A 25,526-nucleotide genomic window follows, 5' to 3' on the forward strand; every position below is an offset into this window, starting at 1 on the left:
ATGAGAAAGGCCAGCCAACCGTGTCCAGATTTCTGTCCACACAATCATTAAATTACTTCTTCAAATTTAAACCCTTCTTTAAAAATTAAAAGTGACTACATAATTACATGACTTACACCAAAGTTCACTAAAAACAATTTGCTCTAAATAAAATAATTAGAGTGCATTTTTTTCTCAGTGCAAAATAAATATGCTAATTCAGCATTTCATGAATGGCCTAACAAAAGTATTCTCTATTTGGATAGATATTTTAATTTGCTTAATAAATCAAATATAGTAAGTTACAAAAGCATGCTTACAATGTTATGATGTGCAATTTTTTTGTGTTCCGTGGATTTATAAAATAATGTTTGATTTAATGGTTATCAAAGAAGAAATCAATACTTTCAGAAAACATTAATTGTAGAGAAAAAAAAGTACTGAAATTACCTTGGGGACAATCTCGCATAGCTATGAAATCTCCTGCTTATTTGAACACTCTTTATGTTATTTCTGGAGACAAATACATTTGTATTAAATGAGGTAATCTAAATGTGGCAAAAAGCTGGTTCCTTGGTTGAAATTCAATTTCTGCCTGAACCCATGTGTGAAATATGCTTGAAACACCATTCTTCATTGCTAGCTGACCAAATTACCATTTCTAATCAACAAATAGTATTTATTCTACCCTAGACTTTTTTCTTCCTGGTTGTATATAACATTTCTTATTTATGTTTTATGATGGCACTATTTTCTCTAAATTAGAATATAATTGGACACATTTTAAAATTCTCATGCAGAGCAATCCGGGTATATGCAAATAAGATGCATTCGCATGTAGAAGACAGGGCAGGTACTGTGCATATGTTGTAATCACATGACTTCAGTTTTTTCAATTGCAGATTTATTGGAAAATAATAAAAACTATTGATTGCTTTAATTAAATTCAACACTGTTATTCTTTCAACTCTTGGCAAAAGCCTATTAGTTTTCAATGTATTTGAAATAAATACTACAGTCAGTTAACTGACAATTATCAAAATAAGTTTTTTGCTTTGTTCTTTTACTGAAATTCTACCTTTGCCATCACATTGTGAACTATGTTGCAGTGAAAAATGTCAATTATACGCGCGGTGACCCTTCAGGAAACAATGAAGTCAGTCTTAGAGTAACCACTGCATTTTGTACTTCTGGTCAGAGAGCTACTGAACCTGTATCTGTGATCAAATGAAAGCATGTATCAAAAGTACTCTTATTCACACATGCAGCCCTAGGCTAGGCTAGGCTAGACAGAGAGATGAGAATCCCACACACTTGTCTCTACCGGGAATTCTTAAAGGGCAATGCGCAAAATTGAAAGACTTACTATGGAAGGATTGAAGAATGTTAATTATTCTTTCATCTGTTAATCTTCCTGATTTTGTCATCTGGCCACATTTGAGTTGATTGGAAGACTCCCTTGATTCAATCCAGCAAATCCTTTCTTCATTATAAACAAAATCTATAGTATGAATTTCATTTCTGTCGGCTGAGCTTAGAGTTGTCATCTTACTCCCGTTGATGTGGAAGACCTCAATTGTCTCAGGACTTGCAATGAGTAGCACTGGTGGACTATCTGTCGGTTCTAGAATAAAATGCAGAAAGACGTGTTAAAGAAGAGATAATTGACTTTGTCTTTTCTTATTTAATGGTGCATTATCAACAAAAAGTTACACCTGTACTTGTAAGATATGATTGGAGTAGAAAGAACGCGTGCATGAACACCTTTTTAATAAGCTACACACACGCCTCAGTGCATGGGTCGTTTCACTCTCTGGGAAAATGCATTTGGCAGAGCACATGCTTCTGTTATTCCCTAAATCATAATGCGTGGTGTTAATGTGAAAGCAATCCTGTTTACTTTTATCAATGGTAAATAAAGAAAGTGCTGTGCTGTGAGATTGGTTTGTGTTGGGAGCCATCTGGAGGCACAGGTGGTCCTGCAGTTTGGAGGTATACCTGGCTTAGCCATGTGGGGCTGAGCACCCTTGCCTGCACCCTTGCTCGCACATGCTCAGACCAGCAGAATGGCATTAACCAATCAGGACAGCGTTCAAGCCTCTCCACCGTTTAAAAGCAGCTGCCTCTGGACTCTACTTCCTCTCTCTAAGCTTTCTCTTGTCCCTGCTCTATCTTCCCTTCCCCCAATTTTCCTCAAGGGAATGCTCCGAATAAAGACGTGACCAGGGAAGGAATTCTCGTTTTTAGTGGCGTTCATTCCTGCTGGTCAGGATGCGCGCCGCAGGTTTGTTTGTTTTTAATTGTTGTTGCGGCTGTTGTTCGGTTTCAGCAACAATGATGTATCAGGATGAGTCTGCGATATAGTTTCTGAGTTTCCTTTGTGAGCAAGGGCATGTATTTGTAACATAAATGTAAAAGGGCAGAAATAGACTCTCTGGAGTAGAACACAGAAAACTCAGGCTCTCAACAATATGAATCTGTCACCTTGGCCCCTGTGCTTCCAGACTGACTGAAGAGCCAAACAACCAATTCCAGATGCAAAACGAACCTCAATGGAGACCATGCTTTTTAGGCCATACAGTTTTGGTGATGGCGGGATTTATGTGCTTTTGATAGGCATCCTGAAATTGTCAAGACGTTCAGAGATAGTAATAAATTCCTCATGAAAACTACTGTTCCCGGAGCTTGTTTACATGACCCCACTGGTTTTGATGGTTAAGAGATAAAGAACACAGAATTTGTCATTTCACGTCTTAGGATGAGACCTAGTCAATGCATCACTAAATCTTTTTGGCCTTGATGCCTAATATAGAAGGAAGTGCATTCCCAGTCTCACATTAGCTACTAGCAGCACATCCTGTGTCAGGCTGTCAGCAACTATCTTCTGAGGTAATCCATTGGCCTTTCGGCTGTTTTCCTTCCTTCAATTGGTGCCTCCTCTTAGTGCATTCCAACACACCAGCCAGAATTATGCCAGAAAAACACAGTGTAGATAACACCAATTTCTGTTTGATTCCCCTCCCCCGCCCACAAAAGCTCACTCCACACAGAACAAAATTATGATCAGTAACAGGTCTTAAGAGCTTTCCTGAGATGTCTTCTCATTCCTAGTATTATGAGTCCTTGTCATCATGTTCTAGAAAGGTTACACTGTGTGTGGTGTGTTAACACAGGCTCCTTCCTTGAATACTGTTTTTTTTTTAATATACATTGACTGGATTCTTACCTCATTATGGCCACTATTTAGAGGTTGCTTTGCTGATGAGGACTTATGTCACAACTTATAAAGTTGCAAGTCTCTTTATCCATTCCTTTTTTAAAAATACTTCTTTCTTTTCACCCCAACAGCATATATATTTTCCTTTTTACTTATTTACATACCTTAGTTATTTTCTTTCTAGCATCCAGGAAAAAGGCTGAATAACACAATACTCAGATAAACAAAAGTAATGGAATTTTTATACTTCAGGATACTTAGAAACTCTATGTGAATCTTCAAAAGAAATTTATAGAACATATAAATACATTTTAGTCTATGAAAAAAATCAAGAAAAAGATTGAACATGAAAAAGTCATAAGCACCAAGTGGTCCTTCTGAGCACTTTGAAGTTGGAAAAAAAATGCTTCTATCATATGTTGATCATTTAATTACATAAATCCAAGCTTCCAATCAGTACTATTTAGTGGCCCTTGTTAATAATGGTGAGAAAAGGAAATGAATACCTTCAGCAAGGAGAGATCTCTCCTGAAGCTGGTGTCCTCTCTCACAATGTTAAAAAGACCAATTTCAGAATTCAGTTCAAGGCATTTCAATAAGTACTGACCGAACATCCTTTCTCTTAAGAAATTCTCAGTATAACCGTAGGCTTAGTTTTAAGTTTGAAAAAACTCAAAACCTTGGCAAAATGAGATAAACAATGCAAAGAACAAAATGCCCATTGACATTATAAAACTGAATAGCCCAATATAGAGTATGTGAAATACTTGACTGTAAACCAACAAATAAGAAGTCTCAAAACAACGAGATAAATTTCTACAACAAAGAAATATCCCAGGAACCTAAGGCAAGTGGTACAGCATCTCTGTCTAGTGTAATCTTTTCTGCAGAACATATCTAAGCCCTGTTAGGTGTTGGAGTTTTCTGAAAAATCTCTTAATTCTACATTAAGACTATGTTACGCTTGCCCTCTATGTTCAGAATTCACACATGGTCTTTCTTTAATACTCCTGGATTGATCCTTTTCTGTGTGACCTTGGAATCTGTGAAACCTGTGAGATTATAGATTTCTCAGTTTAGAGAGTCTGAGATGTCTTTGTTATCAGATTTACAAAGCTATGCCCACAGTAATGTCAGTGCTTATTGCCTTCCTGCGACATTTGAAATGAACTTAGAGAATTTGCCTCACCCTCAAAATGAGTTTCTATGGAAAACTTTGCTGGAAAGATTCATGCAAATCTTTGTTTTTGGCAACCACTTCTTAACTAGTTCAAAATTTGAAGGAATGATTAAACTCCTCTGAAATTTGTCAACATAGGTTCATGTATTTGACATATATATTATATATGTTTAAATTTTTAGAGTTGATTTTTAAATTACGAGGTGACAGATGATTTTAATGAACAATGCATATCACAAATTTTAAAGCTTTCTCCTAAGGTAACAGAAAACACAAAACAGACAGCTAAGTGATCTATAATCTGACATGGCTTGAATAGCTTGGCCTTAAAATACAATTAGCATACTGGAGGAAGGATTCTTAGAATGCTGATTATGAAATGCTTTAAATAGGCTTTATATATCCGGCTGACTACTAACTGCATCCTTTGGACCAATGATTATAATACCTTGTGTAATGAGAAAAGCCCCTGGAATACAGGAATGTTGAATCTCATTGAGATTTAAGGCAAGAACTTAGACTGACTTAATAATAGAAGCCAGCACTGACCTATAAAGAGTACTATGTGTGTCCACCTGCACTGCTTCTGATCTCCACAGCTAACTGAAGAGCTGCACTAATGAAGATGAAAGGCTGCCCGGAATAATGTGAGGCCATTCCTCTGTGCCATTCTTAGAGTCAATTGAAAGTTTTCTCAAAGGAGCAGTAGGAAAACACTTTTGATGAATTCCATCACAGAGATACCCAAATCAAAGTTTAGTGAGATGTAATAAACATTAACCTTTCACACAGAGGAGATTGAAACTCAAAAAAAAGCACCGGTAGTCAACACTCCACCTTAGAGAAGGGAGCCAGATTGAATCAACCCCTCCACTGGGCTGTCAAACACATTCAGGAGAGTAATGCCACTAAAGTAAAAAGGAAATAGGGCTGGGCTGGAAACATTGCTCAGGAGCAGAGCAGTTCAAACTGCTGCGGTTCCTCGAGTCTGACCTCCAGCTCGGCCTCTTGCCCCACAGAAGTTAAAATATATGGTGAGAATGTTTCCTTTCTAAAATATAATGATCTCATTAATCTCTCTCTTCCCCTTAAGTTTAATTATTATGAAGCAAAATAATAAGGATATATTATCATTCATTTGTAAAGTTATAATTCCACACAAATTAAGTCAAGAAAATCCAATAAAAGCAATAGTAGGCTGAGCAAGAAACATTCTATCATTTATCTAAATTATACTTTATTTCGCCAAATCTTTACTTTCACAATGCAATGATTCTGAACTGATCTCTGTGTAAATATGCTTTATTCAGTTAACTAATTTATTTAGTATTTATAGGTATTAAGTAATCAAAGACAAAAGAAGACATCAGTACAAGGGTAAACTTCCGGGAAAGATTTAAACTGTTAGATTAAGGTGTGTCCTCAAGTATCTACACTTTTATAATGAGGTTGACAGTTTTCATTAAAGATGGCCAGTGTCATGGATGCTAAAAATGTTGCTAATTCATTTTTTAAAGTGATCTTTAAAATACCCAAATATTAATGGCATTTCATTTTATTCTTGGGTTAACTGAAATACAGGAATTTGATGAGAACTACTAATAAAGGAAAAGGACTTATTTTAGAAAAAATATCTATAAGAAAAGAGTAAATGAATGAGGAACATGATGTTGGAGAGAAAATGACTGCAGTCCTTTTAGTTTTCTGAAGGCAAAGTGCAACGGACTGACTGATGAATTTCACAATGATAGATGGAAGAGTTGACATTAAAGAGAATATATCAGGATTCAGACAAGGTAATTCATGTACCTATTTTCTAGCAACGTGCATATTAATGACGGTGAGTTAGATGCTAATATTATCCACATAATGCATATCAGAAAATAAAATGTTCAGTTGTTAAGTAACTTATAGTCATACAGCTAGTGTATTAGAACTGAATTCAAAATCCCATTTTTTTTTAGAAATTTATATAATAACATTAAGGAAGTAGAATGTCTTATGAAATCTTAGGGTGATAGACAGCTTTAATTTGAGATTCAGTGCAAAGCCAGTGTTAAGTACATGTGGGTTATTATGTGAGCAAAACTGTGCTTTAGTAAGATAAAGTCAGAAATTGTATGCAGTGTGTGATATTTTATTTGTGCTCTAACAAATTAAGCTTACCCAAAGATCAGAGGAAATAAGCAATGAAAATGAAAGAAGTAAAGGAATTTTTAAATACCTTGGATTATAGGCATAGACAAGGAAGAAGATTTCTATGACAATCTCATAGGTCAAATCTTCAATAAAATCAAAGACATTTAAAAAAATGTCTCACACTAAGGAAAGATACACCCATACAGATATAAAAAATACACAGAGCACCAAATATATAAGATTGAGAAAAAAAGCTCTTCTCAGCATATTATAGTTAAAATACTAAGTAAACAGAAGGAGGAAAGAGTATTGAAGGCTGCAAGAGACAAAAAAATGTCACATATAAAGGAAAATCCATCAGAATAACAGCTGATTTCTCAGTGGAAAACTTGAAGCCCAGTTTGTCCTTTAGCAGTGTACCTCAAGTCCTAACATACCATGGCTGCCAACTTACATTGTTGTACATAACAAAACTATCTGCCTAAATCTCGTGCCTTCACTCCTACTGACTGGTTGGTACTCTGGGAACTGGAAGGTTCTATGCACACTACCAAAGGAGATAGGTAACACTAATCCATCTACAACAGTGACTTGCATATGTGATATTGTAGTACAAGTGTTATGAGATGACCTAGCCACACTTTGATTAGATTTAAGACATAATCCATGAAATAGGACCCCTGCCTGACACAGGTCAGATGGCCAAGATTCTAAGGCTAGGGCCATAGGCTTAGAAAAAAAAAATCAAATTCCATTTTTCTGGTAAAGAAATGTAATAATAAAATGAGTCTTAACTCCATTTGCTGTACCCAAGATGGTTACTCAGTCACCACCAGAGAAGTATTCTCTCACAGGAGATGAGAACTAACACAGAGACCCACAATTGGACAATAAACAGAGAATGTCTTTTAAACACTCAGTCCTAAATGGCATGTCTTCATCAAACTTCTTTCTTCAGGGTTTTGGGAACTATGTATATGAGGAAGGGAAAGTTTGTAAACAGCTCCGGGGATGGAAGACACCAAGGAAAGAGTGCCTTCCATATACAACAGGGTTACTGCACAAAGGAGTTCACAGAGCCTCTGACATCATATACATGGCCTGTATGTGTACAAGGCAGAAATCTAGACAGTGTCTTAGCCTTGGGAAGGAGAAGTGGACACACATTCTCATCCCTAAACTATCTATCTATCTAAATGCTATCTGCTATTTCCAACTAACATCCACTTGCAAAAAAAAAAATCAATTAATTTTCTCTAATGGAGTCTCACTCTTGTATTAAGCATAAGGTCCATTGCTGAGCAGAAAATAGCCGACACGAAGCAAACTTAAAAGTATTTTTGTAATTTTTAAGAAATCTCATATTGCTTTATTTGAACATTTTTGTATTACTGGTCTACTCTTTCTGTATTGTTTTCCATTTTTGTGTTTTCATGGTTTGTGTGTGTGCGTGTTTTGTGTATTACCTATGTCTGTTACTTTTTTTCTTTCATATTTATTTTGTTTTTGCTTGACTTAATTTTCTACTTAGAAAGAAGGCATATCTTTTCTAAAGAAAGAAGGGTGACTGTGGGGAAGTAGGGAGGTGGGAAGAACTGGGAGGATCTGGGGAAGAAGGAAGCAAGGTCAAAATGTAGAGTATGAAAACATATTTTCAATAAATAAGAAAAAAGCTTATCTGCCATAGATAATTGAGAAATAAATGTTTTCCATGATATAAAGAGCCTAAAAATTATATCCCAACAAATCAAACCAAATGAAAATAGAGTAATATTATTTCAGATTGAAGAGAGAAAGAAAATTATCCATAAGACTGTAAAAAGTAATTAAATAAGGCTATAATTACTGACACACAAATAATACTGAGAACACAAACAATACTACTAAAAAATCAACAACATAGCTAGGCAGAGGTCGCACATGCCCTTAATCTCAGCACTCGAGAGACAGAGACAGGAGAATCTCTGTGAGTTCTAGGCTAACCTGGTCTCCAGGAATTAGCTCCAGGAAAGACTCCAAAGCTCCAGAGAAACTCTGTCTTGAAATAACATTAACAAAACAAAACAATACAAAAACCCACCACCAAAAAAAAAAAACCAACAGCATAATGACTGTAATCAACACATATTTTTCAATATTTAAATTTTATATTTAAATATTCTTGACCTCAGTTCCCAAATCAAGAGTGGATCAAGATCCAAAATCTGTTGTCTACAAGAAATATATCTTAGCATTAAAGATAGCCACCACCTTAGAATGGAAAGAGTCACAAAAGTATTCCAGTCAAAAAAGACCAAGAAATAAGCAGGCAAGACTACCTACATGATATGATACATACATGATCCAAAATATTCTCTCACAAAAATTCTACAGGTAGTCAACAATTTGAGCATGTAGCTGGATACTATACCAATTTGAAAACAAAGTACCTTTTTGATACAAAATCAGCACATACAGAGAAAGAGATCATGGATACCCTCATTCAAAACAGCACCAAGGAAAATAAAGTACCTAAGAATAAAACTAATTAAGGTTAAAATCTCTACAAAAAAACATAAAATTTCTGAAGAATAAGATAGAGAAATGCGTTAGAAAATCGATAGACATTGCATGTTTATGGATTGGTAGAATAGTATAAAAAATGACCATTCTGTCGAATCTATTTATATGGTCAAGATAATCATAGTCAACATGTCCATCTCATTGTTATCAGGAAAGCAAGGTTCTTAAACTCTCATATGGAATCACAAAAGACTCCCGAGAGCATCCCAAGGAAAAAGAACAATGCTAGAAAGATGACTAATTAAGAAGGTTAAAAATCTCTACAATAGCAACTTAAAATTTCAAGTCTAAAGATATGTTACAAAGTTATAATAATTATATACAGATATATTTACATTACATAAAAATATTGCGTATTAAATAATATTCATATATACATATATATATTCCTATTATAAAAACTATATATATAGACCCTTTAAGCAAAATTGAAGACATGGAATTGGGGAAGAGACTTGTAGAAAGTGGAATAGCTGATGACATACCTATTTGAGGACGGAAATGGGAAAAACGTCAGATGGGCATTAATTTAGGAAAGGAAGAGAAACAAATACAGAATAAGAAAGGAGGAGAGCAAAATAACAATAAGGATGTTGTACTTGCTGGTTTTGTGTGTCAGCTTGAAACAGGCTAGAATCATCAGAGAGGAAGAAGACACAGTTGAGGAAATGCTTCCATGAGATCTAGTTATAAGGTATTTTCTCCCTTAGTGATCAGTGGGGGAGGACCCAGCCCATTGTAGGTCATTCTATCCCTGGGTTGGTGGTCCTGGGTTCTATAAGAAAGCAGCTGGACTGGGACCAGACAAGCATGTGATCAAACCAGACTCTCTGAATGTGGCTGACAATGAGGGCTGACTGGGAAGGTAACAATAATGACACCGGGTTTTGATCCTACTGCATGTACTGGCTTTTTGGAAGCCTAGTCTGTTTGGATGCACACCTTCCTAGACCCGGATGGAGGGGGCAGGGCCTTGAACTTTCCACAGGGCAGGGCACCCTGACTTGTCTTATGACTGGAGAGGGAGGGGACTGGGGAGAGTGGGAGAGAAATGGGAGGAGGGCAAGAGGTGGAAATTTTTAATAAAAAAATAATGATTGAAAACAACAAAATACTTAAAAACTAACAAAAAAAAGAAAAAGAAAGCACTCTAAGCAAGTAAGCCATTAGAACAAGCAAATAATCAGCACCCCTCTATGGCCGCTGCATCAGCTCCTGTCTCCAGGATCCTGCCCTCTTTGAAATTCTGTCCTGACTTCCTTCTGTTGTGAACAACAATGTGGAACTATATGTCAAATAAACCCTCTCTGCTCCAACTTGCTTTTTGGTGATAGAGTTTCATCACAACAATAGAACTCCTAACTATGACAGGTTCTGGAAAGTCATAAAGAATTACATTATTACCTATTTAGCTAAAACTTCTAAGCTTCATGTACATACATTGCTACATATACATTCATAGTTTAAATAAAATTTTCCCTACTGGCCTGGCAAATGCAAATACCAGGCATGAGACACTCCCTTTTTTAGTTGTTATTTAGGATTGATCTAGTGACTCCCAAACATTGTAAGCTTTTGTTATTGTCTTTAGTTGACTCCTAGAAATGGAAGTTAAGTCCTTATTGCTGAATATGTAATATACTTTGAACACAAGATCAAGAAGATCTAAGTTGGAGTTGATCTGAAAGCCAACTTCTCATCATTTAGTTTTTATTGTAACTAAAGTTGCCATGTAAGCTTCCAATGAGTGGAGCCATCAACAGTCATACTCAGCTTTGATTCCTATAAACTACCAAAAAGGTACAATAGTGGTATACATACCTTGTCAGAAACCAATAACTCAATAATTAGACTTATGTCTGCTCAGTAAGAGGGAAATCATGCCTGGTAATGGAAACCTAGCCAGGTACCCAGGGTAGTGTTGTCAGAGATCTTGGAAGACAACTTAAAACCACCATTTTACCAACATAACATAACTGTATCTTAATAACTATATTTTAAATATTAATCCTTAGAGGTCTCAACTCTCATCGAAGAAACATCTCTTTACAGCAAGGTGTGACCATTCCAGAAAACTGTAATTGATAAAAATGTAAAGAACAAGTGTGATGCCAGTTCCACACCTACAATATAAATCCTGAACCTAAATTTTAGGGATTGTAAAGGAAGAGGGTATAGAAACATCGTAAGAGTAGGAGGAACAGGATTCTATACACCAGGGACTCCAATAAATGTCAGAGAAACTGTACCCATGAATTCTCATCAACACTGTTGCTTAAACAAAATATGAACAAAGACACTTACAGACATGTTAACATGGAAGGGGACCCCAGCCCATCACACACACAAAAAAATCTACAGCAGCTAAGAAATGTTATGTGCAAGGTAAAAAGTATTCCCTAGGGAAGGCCTCCCTCATTGCTTATCCATTACCAAGTGTTTAGTCCTGATTATATAAGCCAGTAAAATTATACAAAGTATACATTTTGTGTTTGTATATTTAAGAAAAAAGGAAAGGTTTATCCCTTATCAGAGGAAATTTTTCCATTTCATAGACAGCTCACAGAGTTACTGTCATCTGAAAGATTTTCTTGTCACATAATTGAAAATAAACCAACAAATGTTGAGGATTTTTCTACTTTGGATTTTTTTAGTGTTTTAAAGACATATTTTGTTGAATATACAAATTAAAAAATAACAATCTTAATATGAATAGTAGGATCAAAACAATGGGAAAAGAAATTTTGCCTTTAAATTGTTGACGTCATAGTGAATCTCCATATGTCAAAGTACAATTCATTAAAATTTTACATAATTAAATGAATATATCCAGAAACAGAACCTATAGAAATGGTTAATTTATTTGAATTGCTGGGAGATGACCAATAGCTACTTTTAAATCTTCCAGGTACATTTTCAGTTATGGTAGGAACTACCTTAACTATATAAGCATAATTTTAAAACTCAGATAGAACTCTTTCTCTATGATTAAAATAGGTAACATTTGAGTTGAAGATATAATATAAGTCCGTTTCTGAAAATGCTTGTGTATATATCCTAGTCATAAAAAATTTTCTATCTCAAATCTGTTCTGATGAAGACTACACATAATTTGGCTGAAAAAGAAGAAAAACACTGCACTAACATTTGCATATTTATTTATTTGCTCAACAAGCTTTTATTGAACACAGCTAACTATTGTCAAGCCTTGATGTACATTCCATTATTACAAACAATAAATAAATCTAACAACATTATGATGTTCCATTAGCGTACATTTTACTTGGTCTGATCATTTGAATAGGGAGTATCTTTCAATATCTAGCTCCCAGTTGGTGGTTCTGTTATAGAGGACCTGCAACTTGCTAGAAGAAGTACCTGACTGGGGTTGACTTTAAGAATTCATCACCTTGTCCTACTTCCAGTTTGCTATCTCGACTTCTTGCTTGCTGTTGAGGATGTGATCTCTTGTCACCATGCCTGCCGTTTGCCCTTCACACCATATGCCCGATATCAGTTTATCATGGTGGACTCATTCCTCTGGTACTGAATAAGCTCATGGTGTTTAATCACAATACCAGAAAAATAACTAGTAGAAGTGTTGGTACTAGAGTAGCGGCTGCTGATGCAAAGACCCTGACTATGGCTTATTTTTGTTTGTTTGAATGTGGACGACTTTGGAAATTTGGGTTATAAAAGCAGGTTCGATGGCATAAGCATTGCATAATGGCCCTTTCTAGTAGGAGTCTAGAAGACTATATTTCTGAGAGAATTGCAGACTGTACAGGCCTGTTCTCAAGAGAGCTCAGAGGGTCCAGTGTTCCAACGTGGTTCTCCGCCTTCGGTCCAAATGAGGAGCAGAAGGATGAAGAAAATAAAAAAAGGAATCAGGACTGCGAGGGATGCGAGCACCCACTGATACAAGGGGACTGATATAATGAGAGCTCACCAAGGCCTGTTGGACTGGGGCTGAACGAGGACGTGATCCAACCAGATTCTCTGAATGTGGCTGGCCCGGAGCCTTTTTGAAAAGCCATTGACAATGACACTGGGACTTGCTTCCTCTGCATATACTGGATTTTGGCGCTCCAGTCTGTTTGGATGCTCACCTTCCCTGGACCTGGAGGGAGGGGGGAGGAACTTGAACTTCCCACAGGGCAGGAAACCCTGACTGCTCTTAGGAATGGAGAGGAGGGAGGAGAGGGAGTGTGGGGAGTGGGAGGGTGTTGGGAGGAGGGGCTGAAATGGAAACTTTTATAATTAAATAAAAAAAAAAATGAAAAAAAAAAGAGAGCTCAGAGGGAAGAATGGTCTCTAAAAGCAATGGTGTTAGAAGTCATTCATGTGATATTTAAGCAAAGAAATTGAACGACTTCTCTTATCTTAAGAATTGGCCTGAGGCTAGATTTTCAATGGTGAGCTATTTTCATTGGCAGAAGAGATTTTAAGACAGTTTAACAATGACTATGTGGCATGGCTGTTAATAATTTCTCTTTTGGAGGTCTATAATGAAAACAGCAAGTAGGTCAGAAGGAAATACAAAATGACCAGTTTGGGGAGAAAAGGAGCACTAGGAGGCTCAATGTTGCAGTCAAAGCATGTGCTGTAACTGGGGCTGTAATTGTTAAGGAGATTAGTGTCATTAAGGAGAGGTCTCTTGCTCTGCAGTGGAAGAAAGGGCAAGACCTCACTTTGATAAGCTTCCAACTTGTGAACAAGAGCTTAAGGAATTGTCTGCTTCTTGAAAGCTGCTTACTACAGAAGCTGCTGTTTATGTGATTCAGGGGAGGCAGGGTCCTGCATTCTGCTTTCTTATTACAGAGAGTCACTGCAGTCAGGCAGTGCATGGCAGGGGTCCTCCCGTGCCAAAGTCCTGAGAAGACAAGAGGCCTGTAGCTTGAAAAAGGCCATAGCTTGAAGCTGTGAAATAAAATTTGGTTTGCAGAGAAGACTCCAAGATGTTGGACATGCCAGAGTCGTGACCCATCTGCTAAGTATATGGATGCAGCGCACAAGAGAGATGTATGTTGTAGGAAGAAAAGCTAGAGTTGCAGAGATGTATAAACTCTTTGGTTATGACATCCAACTACAGAATTTGATGTTTGACATGCTGTGTTTTCATCTTGATTGGATCTAAAATTTTATCACTATTCTATCATTCTTCTCTTTTGGAAAAGAAATGCATATTCCGTGACTTTGTAAGTTGGGAGTAAGCTTTTTTATTTTGTGGTGGGGGTCACAGTTAAGAGATTTCCTCAATTCTCAAAGGAGACTTTGGGCATAAAAGTCTTGAGACTCTAAAGGACTATGGATACTTGTAAAGTTAGACCAAATATGCTTTGCATTATAACATGTACAAGATCCTATGGGGCCTGGGACTGGAATGTTGTGATATGAATGAAAATATTTCCCTTAAGCATGGGTATTTAAACACTTAGTTCTCGAATGGTAACACATGTTTGAGAGGGTGTGCAACCTTGCTGAGTAGGACATCACTGTGGAAGAGCTTTGGAAACTTAGAGTCTCCCTTCCTCTGCTTCCTGCTTGCTGTTGCAGATGTACTTTCTGAGCTTCTTGCCCCTGTGACTCCTCCTTGCTGATATGGTTCTTCTATGAAGAAATGTTTAAAATCCATATTAAGGGCATATTATTTCTTTGAAACTGTAAACACAAATAAATTCTAGTTCTCTAACTGAAAAGTAACTGACACCCTGAGCAAGGCAGACAGCAAACAAATACTGACTATAACTTCTTGGCAGTGGTAAATGCCACAATTATATGCAAAACATAAGTGTAAGAGATCAATGAAAAAGATAGAAATAAAGTGCTTGAGAGGAGGAATGGAGTCAGTTGTGAGTTTAATGTTTTAGCCTTAAAAATGAGGTAAAAGAAGGTAACAGTAACAAACACAGGCAGCCCTGAAAAAAGAGCATTGCCATGGAATAGGCTAAAGGGGTCAGTTTTGGATGTGCAGAATACGAGCCTTTTGATAATTATCTGTATGGAAATATTGAACATACAATTTCATGTTTTGTTCAGTCAAGATTTGAGCACTTGTGATAAAATCTTAGAAACCTCTGAATTCATGTAATTTTTAAAGCCAGAAAATGGGGAGTGCTTCAAAATCTAAGCCAAAGCATGAGATGATTTAGGAAGCCAAGCAAATAAAGAAAACACAGGGAGAGGGAAGAGAAATAATGGCAAAGCCTGGAAAGAGGAATAGGTCAGGAAAGTGACTGGAGGGGGAGTTCCGGAAGTTTAAATATAATTCCATTAACGTGGTGTCGTGCAAACGAGAGAGTAGTCAAAGGAGACACCGTCTTATAGCTCAAGGACCAGGTCAATGATTAATGAAACAGAACCACTGATAATAAATCATGCAAGTTATAATGATATTAAGTTCCAGGGAGTAGGTTCAAGAGAGAAGGGCAGAGTAGAGAATGACTATCCACTTTAGGAGTATATTTCTATTACAGAAAAAGTGAAGTGAACAAGAGTTGGGGAAAATCATGACACTAAAGAGAGTATTTTTCACTTATCTTTCAAAAACTTTAATTGGAAAGATCTAGGACAGATTAAAATATTAGAACATTCATTGTTGTGTCTAAATTCTAATGTGTTTCTCATGTTTCTTTTCATCAGTTTCCATGTTTCCAGAATAAGATTAAGGTCTTGAATCAAATTTAAATTGATTTTGTATAGGGGAGAGATATATGTTTCTAATTTAATTTTTCTGGAGGCGAACATCCAATTTTTCTATCACCGTTAATTGAGAAGTCTGTCTTTTTTCCAGCACAAGTTTCTTTCCCCTGTTGTCAGACACTTGGTGTCATACCGTCTGGGTTTATCATCAGCCCTTCTGTTTCATTGCTCTTTCTCTCTGGTTATGTGCTAGTATACTGCTGTATTTGTGACTGTGGCTCTGTAATTTAGCTGCAGTTCAGGTTATATGCTATTTCTGGTTGTATTCATACTAGTTGGAGTTTCTTTGACCATTTGTGGTCTTCTGGGCTTCCATACAAATTTTGGGTTTTTTTTTTCTAGTTCTGTTAAAAATGCCATTAGAATTGTGATAAGGTTGCACTGAATGTTTAGACTACTTTTGGTTATTTAGACATTTTCACATTCTTAGTTTTCCTAAACAAAGAACATATAAAGTTTTCTACCTTTTTGTTTTCTCAAGTATTTTGTAAGTGTCAAATACTAGAGCTGCTATAAAGAAAGAACAATATTTATTCATTATGGTAGAATTATAAAGTAGAGCAGCTACTAAGGAAATCAGGGTGGTTGACTGCCTCTCAGATACTAAAAAGAGAGCACATGATCCAGTTACATCACTTCTAAGTAAATGTCCCAAAGACCTCCTAATCCTATGAGAGATACTTACACAGTGTATTTATTATTATTATTCACAACAGCAAGAAAATGGAACCATGCTATATACTCAAAAACAATGAATTGCTAATTAAAAAATGTGGTATGTATATACCCAATTGAATCTTACTGAGCCACAGAGAAAATTGTAATGGTGAAATGTGCAGGAAAATGGATGGAATTGGAAAATATATACAGCAGGATGTTAAGTGACAGATGGTAATTAGTAGCTGTCTTAGTCAGGATTTCTATTGCCGTGATGAAACACTCTGACCAAAAAGCAAGTTGAGAAGGGAAGGATATTTTGGCTTACATGTCCATATCACTATTCACTATTGAAGGCAGTGAGAACAGGGCAGGAACCTGGAGGCAGGCGCATCAGCAGAGGATATACAGGAGTGTTGCTTACTAGCTTGCTCCCCATGGCTTCTTCAGCTTGTTTTTTTTTTTTTTTTCTAATATAACCCAGGAACACCATCCCATGAGAGGGACCAACCACAGTGGTCTGTGCCCTCCCACATCAATCAATAATAAATAAAATGCCCTACAAGTCGACCTATAGCCCAATCTTATAAAGACATTTTCTCTATTGAAACAGAGAAATAGAGGCTCCTGTCTCTTCAAGTGACCCTAGCTTGTGTCAATCTGACATAAAACCAGTCAGTACATTAGCCTAGAAGGCCATTGAGGATGAAACCCTCTGCCTTGGTTGGATTTGAATTGCATTTCCCAATTCTCTGGTAACACTAAAATATAGTAATGAACATTTTAACTGTCCCTCTTATCCCTGCTGAGGAAAATAATAGGTTTGATTTCTACTTCAGTTCCTTGGTAGAGACATGACATTCTGATCTGCTCCAAATAGTGGGACATTACATATTACTGTCTATTTTAAATATTAGTCCAGATGGCCCTGTCATTCACCTAGCCAGGCAACTACTCCACAGGGAATCTGATTCACCTGAATATGTGGTGAGAAGATAATTATTCGTATACTTATCCCCTTAATGAGATAATGTGTTCATCCTGCCAAGAAGCCACTCCACTGATGCAGACATAATTTTTGCCATAGAAGACAGCTAAGTTGCCCAGCTTATCAAGTTACTCTGTTCTGTATAGCCTTCCCTTTTCATTCTCTCCTTCTAATTCTTTCTTTTCTATTCTTTTTGAACGCATGCCAAAAGCCCAAGCATGTATTTCCCAATATGCAACGTTTCACTTCCTCTGAAGCCAGCTTCCCCTGTAACCATGCGGCTCTTTGTGGAAATCTACTTCTGAACATACCAAGTTTCTTGGCACTCTCTCTTCCTTTTTGCCTTTCTTTCACTAAGTTGTTGCTGAGATTTCCTTGCCCCATTGTTTTTATTTCAGTCTCTAATGAAACTATCTTTGAGCTCCCTTCTAAGTCTGCTGCTAAATTATTTTATCAATGGGATGAAGGATCCCAAATACTAACCTGAATTTCTCCAGAAATAGTAACTCAAGATCAGAAAGACAAAGAACACATGTTCTCTGCCAAAGTGAGTCCTGGCCACTACATGATAAAAATGCATATCCACGTGGCAGCAGTGTAGGCCAATATTTGGCAGGGAGGATGAGATCCAGGGCTGGAAGAATGACTTAATGGAGGGCAGAGGACATGAACAAATAATAACATGAAAGGGTGTGTTGAAACTGAAAGAGTAGGGCAGACAAGAAGAGCAAGAGCAGCCAGGAGTAACCACAGCAAAGTATATTTGAAAAAAAAAACATACAGAAATCTGTGATTTTGTAAACTAATAAGAGTAATATTAAAAATCAAACAAGAAAATACTAGTGCTTTCACAAAGAGATAGCTGCAAATAGTTAATCTCTAAATATTTTAGAGGATGAATGTTGACGCCTTCACTAATAGAAAAAATGTCAGTTCATTCTTCCAACAGGAAGAAAGTAAACTTATATGTTCTGGGTCCACACAGAGTCTTATAGTAATGGTCTTCAACTGAGAAAATTCTATTTTAATCACTTGTACTTTCTCGAGGATCTGTAAAATAAGATCATCTAAGAGTGAAGAGGAAGAAGGTGTTACATGGAGCTCATTATCTAGAAGAGAGAAAAAGGATAGGTCATTCAAACAATTTCAGAGTTTCACACAGGGCCTCCTATTGACGCAATCATACAGCCTGCAATTAAGATCACAGTTTTATGCATTACTATTATGAAGACAAGTTAAGTACTGTAAGCATTCAATGGTATACCAAACAAGCTTTTAGGTACATTTTTTAGACATGTCTTCTGTAGCTTAACAGTATTCCTTTCTGAACATCAGAAGAGCATTTAAGGACAATTTAGCTAATAGTTTGTTCAGGTTTTTATTTTGGGGAAGGCATCATCAAAATCCATAAGATATTGGTCCTATTGCGAAGAAGAAAAGCGTTCATGCATTTAGAAATGAAATCAATGCAACAGTTTTTCTCCTATAAAACTGAAAAGACTGTAGGCAGTGTGACTAGAGAGAATTCCATGATATTAATCATCCCAGCCCAGGATGGTACAGAAGTGCCAAAGGGGTATTCTTTAACTCCCATTATTACTCTAGACTTTTTTGTTTTTATCAAACTCTGTTGATTGCAATTGATACAAGCTATGCCTTAAAGGCTTTCTAAAGAAAAATTATTGCTCCTATATAAAAAGACAAAGTTATTCTACTTTTCAAGCTTTAAGATTTTTATCCTTCTGAGGATTTAAGTAATTATCTAGTGTTAACTATTCTTCAAAAATAAAAAATATATACGTATGCGTGTTTTAATTTCATTTACTTAACAAACAATTTGTCTTTTCCCTCCGATTTTCAATGGTTTTTAAAAAAATTAACACAGTGTATTTTGACTATATCCAGTCCCTTACCCAAACCCAAGCTTAAGCCTGTACAGGTTTTCTGCATGCGGCCAAATTGCTGAGTTCCTATGTGCATCTTTACTCTTGTGTCCTGAAACACTGGTTCCTATAGTCATCTACTGCCCTTGTGTCCTAACGCCTTTCTGCTTCCTCTTTTGCAATGATCCCTGAGCCTAAGAAGCAGGACGGTGTGATACAGATAGACAGTTTAATACTGAGCTTTGCACAGTTTCCTGTTCTCTGTATCTTGGCCAGTTGTGGGTCTCTGTGATAATTTTCATCTGCTGCAAACAGAAGCATTTTTGAGGTTGAGATAAAAGGATTCTATACAGACAAGACCCTAAAGATTTAACCAGAAATAACTTATAGGTGATAAATACATTTATTTATGTTGAAGCATGTAAAATTAACACAAAATCGGTAGCCTTCCTCTACCTCCAATATACAAATGAAAGACTTTGTGAAAAAGAAATCAAGGAAACTATCATTCACAATGGCCTCAAAATTAGGCACTATATTAAACATAACCAAGGTAATTAAAGATTTGTACAATAAAAATGTTAATACTCTGAAGAAAGAAATGGAAGAAAATAATCAGAAAACAGAAAGATATCAGATGCTCATGGTTGGAAGTATTAATAGAGCAAAAATGGTCATTTATCGAAGCAATTTACAGGTTCAAGGCAATCCTGTCAAAGTTCAAATATATTTTCTCACAGAAATTGAAATCTAGATTAATAAAGCAATTGCAGGAAGTGTCACTCTACCTGATCTCATGTTATAAGGTTGGGGCATGGTAATAAAAATAGTACAGGTATAAAATCACATTGATAAATGGAATAGATAACTCGCATATAAGGTCATACATGGACAGTCAGCCAATTCTTAAAATAATTTATTAATTTCTATTTTGTGTGTGACTTCGTATATGAATGTGCACCGCACAAATGACAAGAGGCAAGAAAGGGTATCAGATCCTCTGGAACTGCAATTAGATGGCCATTAGTTACCTCATGGCCTCTGGGAAACAAATCTGCATTTCCCAGATTTCTGCAAATGCAACAAGTTATCTTAAGTGACAAGATTGTCTCCAATCTCAAAAAGAAAAAAAAAAGAAAGAAACCTGTAACGAAAACCAAAATAAACAAATAAATCGAACCAACTAAAGGAAAACAAAGGAAAAGAAAACAAAAACCCAACTGATTAGTGACAAAGAGGCTATCAAAAGACATTGGAGAAAGATACCATCTTCCATAAATATTGTTAGTCAAACTGGATAGCAGCATGTAGAAGAACAAGATTATATTTTTATCTCTCATTCAGCACAAAACTCCATCCCAAATGGATCAAGTACCTGTCAAAGATCTGGTACTCTGAATTTTATAGAGGACAAAGTAGAGAATGTGCTTGAACTCATTGGCAGAATCAAAGACTTTCTGAACAGGACCCCAGTAACACAGGCATTTATATCAACAAATAATAAGTGAAGATTCAGAAAACTGAAAATCTTCTGTACAACCAAGGACACCACAATTCAAGTGAAAAGGCTACCTACATCGTGGGAAGAAATTCTTTACCAGATATAGTCCCGACAGAAAATAATTACTTAGAGTATACAAATAATTAAAACAAAAACATCAAGCACCAAAGCGTAAAAAAAATTAATGGGGTGTAGAATTAAACAGTTCTGAAAAGCAAATAAGCAAACAAATAACAACAAAAGCCCAAACAGCTAGAAAGAAATTAAGACTGTTTCATCTTTAGGCACAAATAAATTCAAATTAAAACTACTTTGAGATATCATTCTTCCAGTCATAGTATAATTTCTAGGATCAAAAGAGCTAATGAGAACAGATTATTGCAAGGATGCAAGGAAAGCAGATGATTTATTTGCTGCTGTTATGAGTGTAAACTGGTATAGTCACTGTGGAAATCAGTATGACTGTTCCTCAAAACTCTGGAAACAGATCTACCACAAGATAGAGTCATATTGCACAATAGGTGTTTACCCAAAGGGTTCTATATCCTACTATAGAGATACCTGCTAATCCATGTTCATTGCTACTCTATAAATGATTCTTTTCCATTTTTACCATAGTTTTCCATTCCCTAAATGAAAACAACCTAGATTCCTATCAGCTAATGAATAAACAATGAAAATGAGTTACTTTTACATTATAAAGTGTTATCCAGCTGTTGCAAAACTTTTATTTAAAATTTATTGCATTCTCAGGAAAATGAATGGAATTGGAAACCATTTCTCGAAAGTGAGCTATTCAAAAAATAGAAAGCTGAAGTTGCATGCTCTCTTTAATTTATGAATATTAGTTTTGAGTCTTCAGACATGTGTGCTTCCTTTGGAAGATTTACAGAGAACAGGAAATTAGAAAAAGGCCAGGAGGGTATTTCTAGTGAAAAGAAATTGATACAATGTTATAAATGGTGATGGGAAATAATGGAATAGAAAATATTTAATGGGGGATGGGAGAACAGGAAGGAGGGGGAGATATGGAGATTTATAACCAACGCTAAAGATATTTTGAAAAAAGTCATATGGAAGCCTAGTATTGTAAAAATGTCATGAAATGTATACATGCATACATATTAAAAACAATTTAAAATAGCTTGCTCTCTAATGAGGCAATAATATCACTACTAGACACTACATGCAAGAATTAAATTCCCAATGCCAGGAATGGTGTATTTTTTCTGGTACTCTTCTGGAGTTGTTGGAAAGCTACATCCTATGTGCCCCAAACATTACTGCTTATTTCCAATGCTTTTAATCACCCCTATTGCTGAAGATAACACACACACAATTCAAAGAACATGGAGAAATCAAAAGCGTACTGATCTGAAAGTACAATCCCTACTAGCAGCTTTCAGAATGCCAAAAGATGCTGTACATGTACTGGAGGGGAGAAGCAATTACCAGTCTTACCCAGCCACGAACACCATAAGTCACAATAATAGCTATTCTTTGAAGACATGCCCAGTAGGACAGTGGTGGTACAAACCTCATGGGAGGAACCAACTACTTTGATAAGGTTTATGTAAGACTCCATGAGCTGAAACCCAATATCCTGGCCAAGAATCTGTGCCTTGAAAAGTTCCTAGGTTCTAGGTGTGAACCTACTCATATTATTATGCTAAATGGATATAATATTAATCATATTCCTAATGCCTCGTCGTTATACCTATAACTAAATCATTTATCTCTCAATCACTTGTCATTTCTATGAGCCTAAATGTTTCAATGTTTATCATTATTCATTAAATTTATCCAGTATTTTAAAAAGGCACCCGTAGAGAAGGGTGCAAATTAGTAATGTTTTAATTTGAAGATTTAGGTAGTGATTCAATAGCTATTCTACAAAAACAATTTAAAGAATATAAAGAAATTTGTGCCTAGCTTACCTTTGACTAAAAAGCAAATTTTATAATTCATATCTGTAGCTTAAGAATGTGTTATTTTTTCATATCAAAAAAAATCCCAGATAAAGTGCAGAAAGAATGAATTTCAAAAGGAAATGAAGGATATGCTTTCTTGTCATGGATAATATTTTCCGAAACAATGAGTAAATCAAACATGTGGTAACACATGATATCCCCTGATTGTGTTACCCCTTATTCATTTTGTAACCTTGATGCTGGTTATAAATATAGACACGTTAAGAAACTTGCTAGACTATGAACAGGACTATGCCTTCCAGGCAAAAGCAAAATCAGAATAGGAAGCCATGAAAATATTTTATATTTGTGCTATTCTACTCTTGAAAAGTTTTTAGATAGAAAAAAAAACCCGACTGTATAATTTGAGAAATGGAAATGACACTGGAAATTTTCATCTATTCCATCCCATGGAATTTAATTCGCAAACCTGCAAGTGTGACAGAAAACAAATGTAACATAAATAATTCCTTATGATGAATATATTTTTATGGCTAGGCTATCTGCTCAAGATTTCAGACTTTTGGACAATTCTAGAATTGCCATAGGGTAGGGCTTCTGACAGTACAGCCTGGTTGTTTGGAGGAGAGTTCATTTTACTGTGACTGTCCTTAGCTCACATACAGCCCTCATACCAATCCAGGTACTCCTGGAAAAGGAGACCTTCGAGGGGATGACACATACAAGGGACCTAAAACAGAGCTGCCCAAACCACTCTGGGGTGAGTATCATCTCCAAATTAAACTTGCCCAAAAACAATACTTCAAACTGGCAAAAAAAAAAAAAAACTTATTTACTTTACAATTACATCCAGAACTTTTGCTTCTCCTTTTCTTTAGTCTCAACACCCCCTGTATCTTCAACTTAGTTCCCAGAAGTTTCGAAAGAACGTGTGCAAAGAGTATTTTTTTTTTCTAAGCACTGAGCTTTTTTTCTGCTGCTATTCGTTATATGGCTACAATGTCATCTACCTATGTGTGTCACATGAAGAACAACAAACCAAACCACTGTACTGTGCTAGCCGACTGGGCTCGCTCTCAGCTAAGGACACTTCATATCTCATCTTGTCACTAAATGCCATCACACTTACAGGTCAGTGGAAGGACTCTTGCAAAGAGCAAAACTTCCTGATGCAACTGTGATCTAGTCCACTGATCTTTCACAAGGAGCTGTTCTGTGCTATACAGCATTCTGGGGGCATAAGTCTCATAAGGAAGCATTTAATGTGAGGTGAATTTTAAAAAGAAAACAGAAGGATGCCTTGCTAACCAAACTGCAAACAGCATGGGGTGGGAGACAATTCTCTGCTATACAGGAGCCCACCTGCTGAATACGAAGCAGAAGCAGCTCTGACTTCCATGGTGGCTCGTTCTTCAACTGCAAAGACCTTAGCACTGCTTTAGTACTTAACTGCATGTTAAGATACTTCCATGATTTTAATTTAGAACTTGGGAAGCTAAAGTTTTAATTTCGTTTTTGCTGTTTTCTTCCCTGTCATAGTGATGAAAATAGCAAGAAACATGGATGTGTTGTTGTTCCAGCTCTATGTAGTGATGCATTATACCAATATAAGACTTGAAATACCTACCAGTGTTTTCACTTATTCAGGATATTTTTCGACCCTAAATCAGTTAGCAACAAATCAATGATCCATGCTCACATTTTCAGCTCTGATGGACAAATAGACCATGAATATGAAAAGATTCAAGAAAGGAAATGTGCCAGTGTTTAGAGAGAGGAAAGATAAGTGGGAAATAATAAAATACTATCATAATCTTGAAAAACAAACAAACAAAAACTACAAAAGAATCCTTAAGAAAGACAATGGGTCCACATCTCTGAAGGTTCTAGCTGCTCCACTCACTAAAAGGAATACTCTCCCTCTCTTTCTTCCATAGTGATGAGCACAAAATCAATTCAGGGTTCTTCGTGTTGCCAACGTGCCAGTACAAGCATTGGAATTTCACTGGCTCAAGAGATCTGCTTAGGACATGCAACAAACAGACGAGCACGCCAACATTTATTAAGAATAAAACTGTCAAGAGCTTGTAAGTTAAGCACCGTTCTCCATTACTGGAACTGTTACTTTATCCTCCAAGTGTGACTAGACAGAGACTAAGATGTTTTTATAACAAAGTCAACTTAAATCAATTAGCAAGAAGATACATCCAATAAAGAAAATTTTATCATTATCAGAATTCGGCTTGCAAAACAAAACATTGAAGTATTTAGGAAGTTTTAGCGGTAGCTATAATGAGTGTCTTCAACTTATTATTTGATTAGTTATTAGTTTTTACTATAAATTCCATTGCATTCATAGACATTACTTTATCTCATTTACTTTTATTGAGTCTCCTCCTATAGTTCAGGATTACCCCTGTGTTCATGCCTGATTTTACTCTACAAATGTACACTACTGACTTTCTTTTATAAATTATTCCCTTTGAGTTAGGTAGTGTAAAGTACCAATTATGATCACAAGCAGATTACCTATGAAGGTTTCCATCTCAGAAATGTTTGACTGTCAGAGTATGAAATTTATGGGGGAACTCCTCAGTTTCACAAATTAAAAACTAAAGCTTCTTGCTTAATATTGTGCCATTTCCTCTTAATCAAAAACCCTGCAATAGCCCTCTTTCATCAATAATGCTTCATAAAGTGGTTCTTAAGGCTTATAAATTTTACTTATGCTTGGGCATATTACTAGAAAGATGAAAAAAATTAACTGAATTAATTTGCTTAAATATT

General features: G+C 36.1%; 1 protein-coding gene across 2 annotated transcripts in view; it reads right to left on the bottom strand.

Annotated features, from left to right (window-relative positions):
- The window catches only part of Lrp1b (LDL receptor related protein 1B), a 1,858,137-nt gene that overhangs the window by 978,513 nt on the left and 854,098 nt on the right, over positions 1–25,526 (bottom strand). For both annotated transcript variants that reach the window (XM_087899923.1, XM_087899922.1), the window contains exon 6: positions 1,346–1,603. In XM_087899923.1, the coding sequence (XP_087756049.1) occupies positions 1,346–1,603 (258 nt within the window). The remainder of the gene's footprint in view (positions 1–1,345; positions 1,604–25,526) is intronic.

The sequence above is a fragment of the Myodes glareolus genome, chromosome 21 (genome assembly GCF_982192425.1).
Source record: "Myodes glareolus chromosome 21, mMyoGla1.1, whole genome shotgun sequence".
Classification (NCBI taxonomy): Eukaryota; Metazoa; Chordata; class Mammalia; order Rodentia; family Cricetidae; genus Myodes; species Myodes glareolus.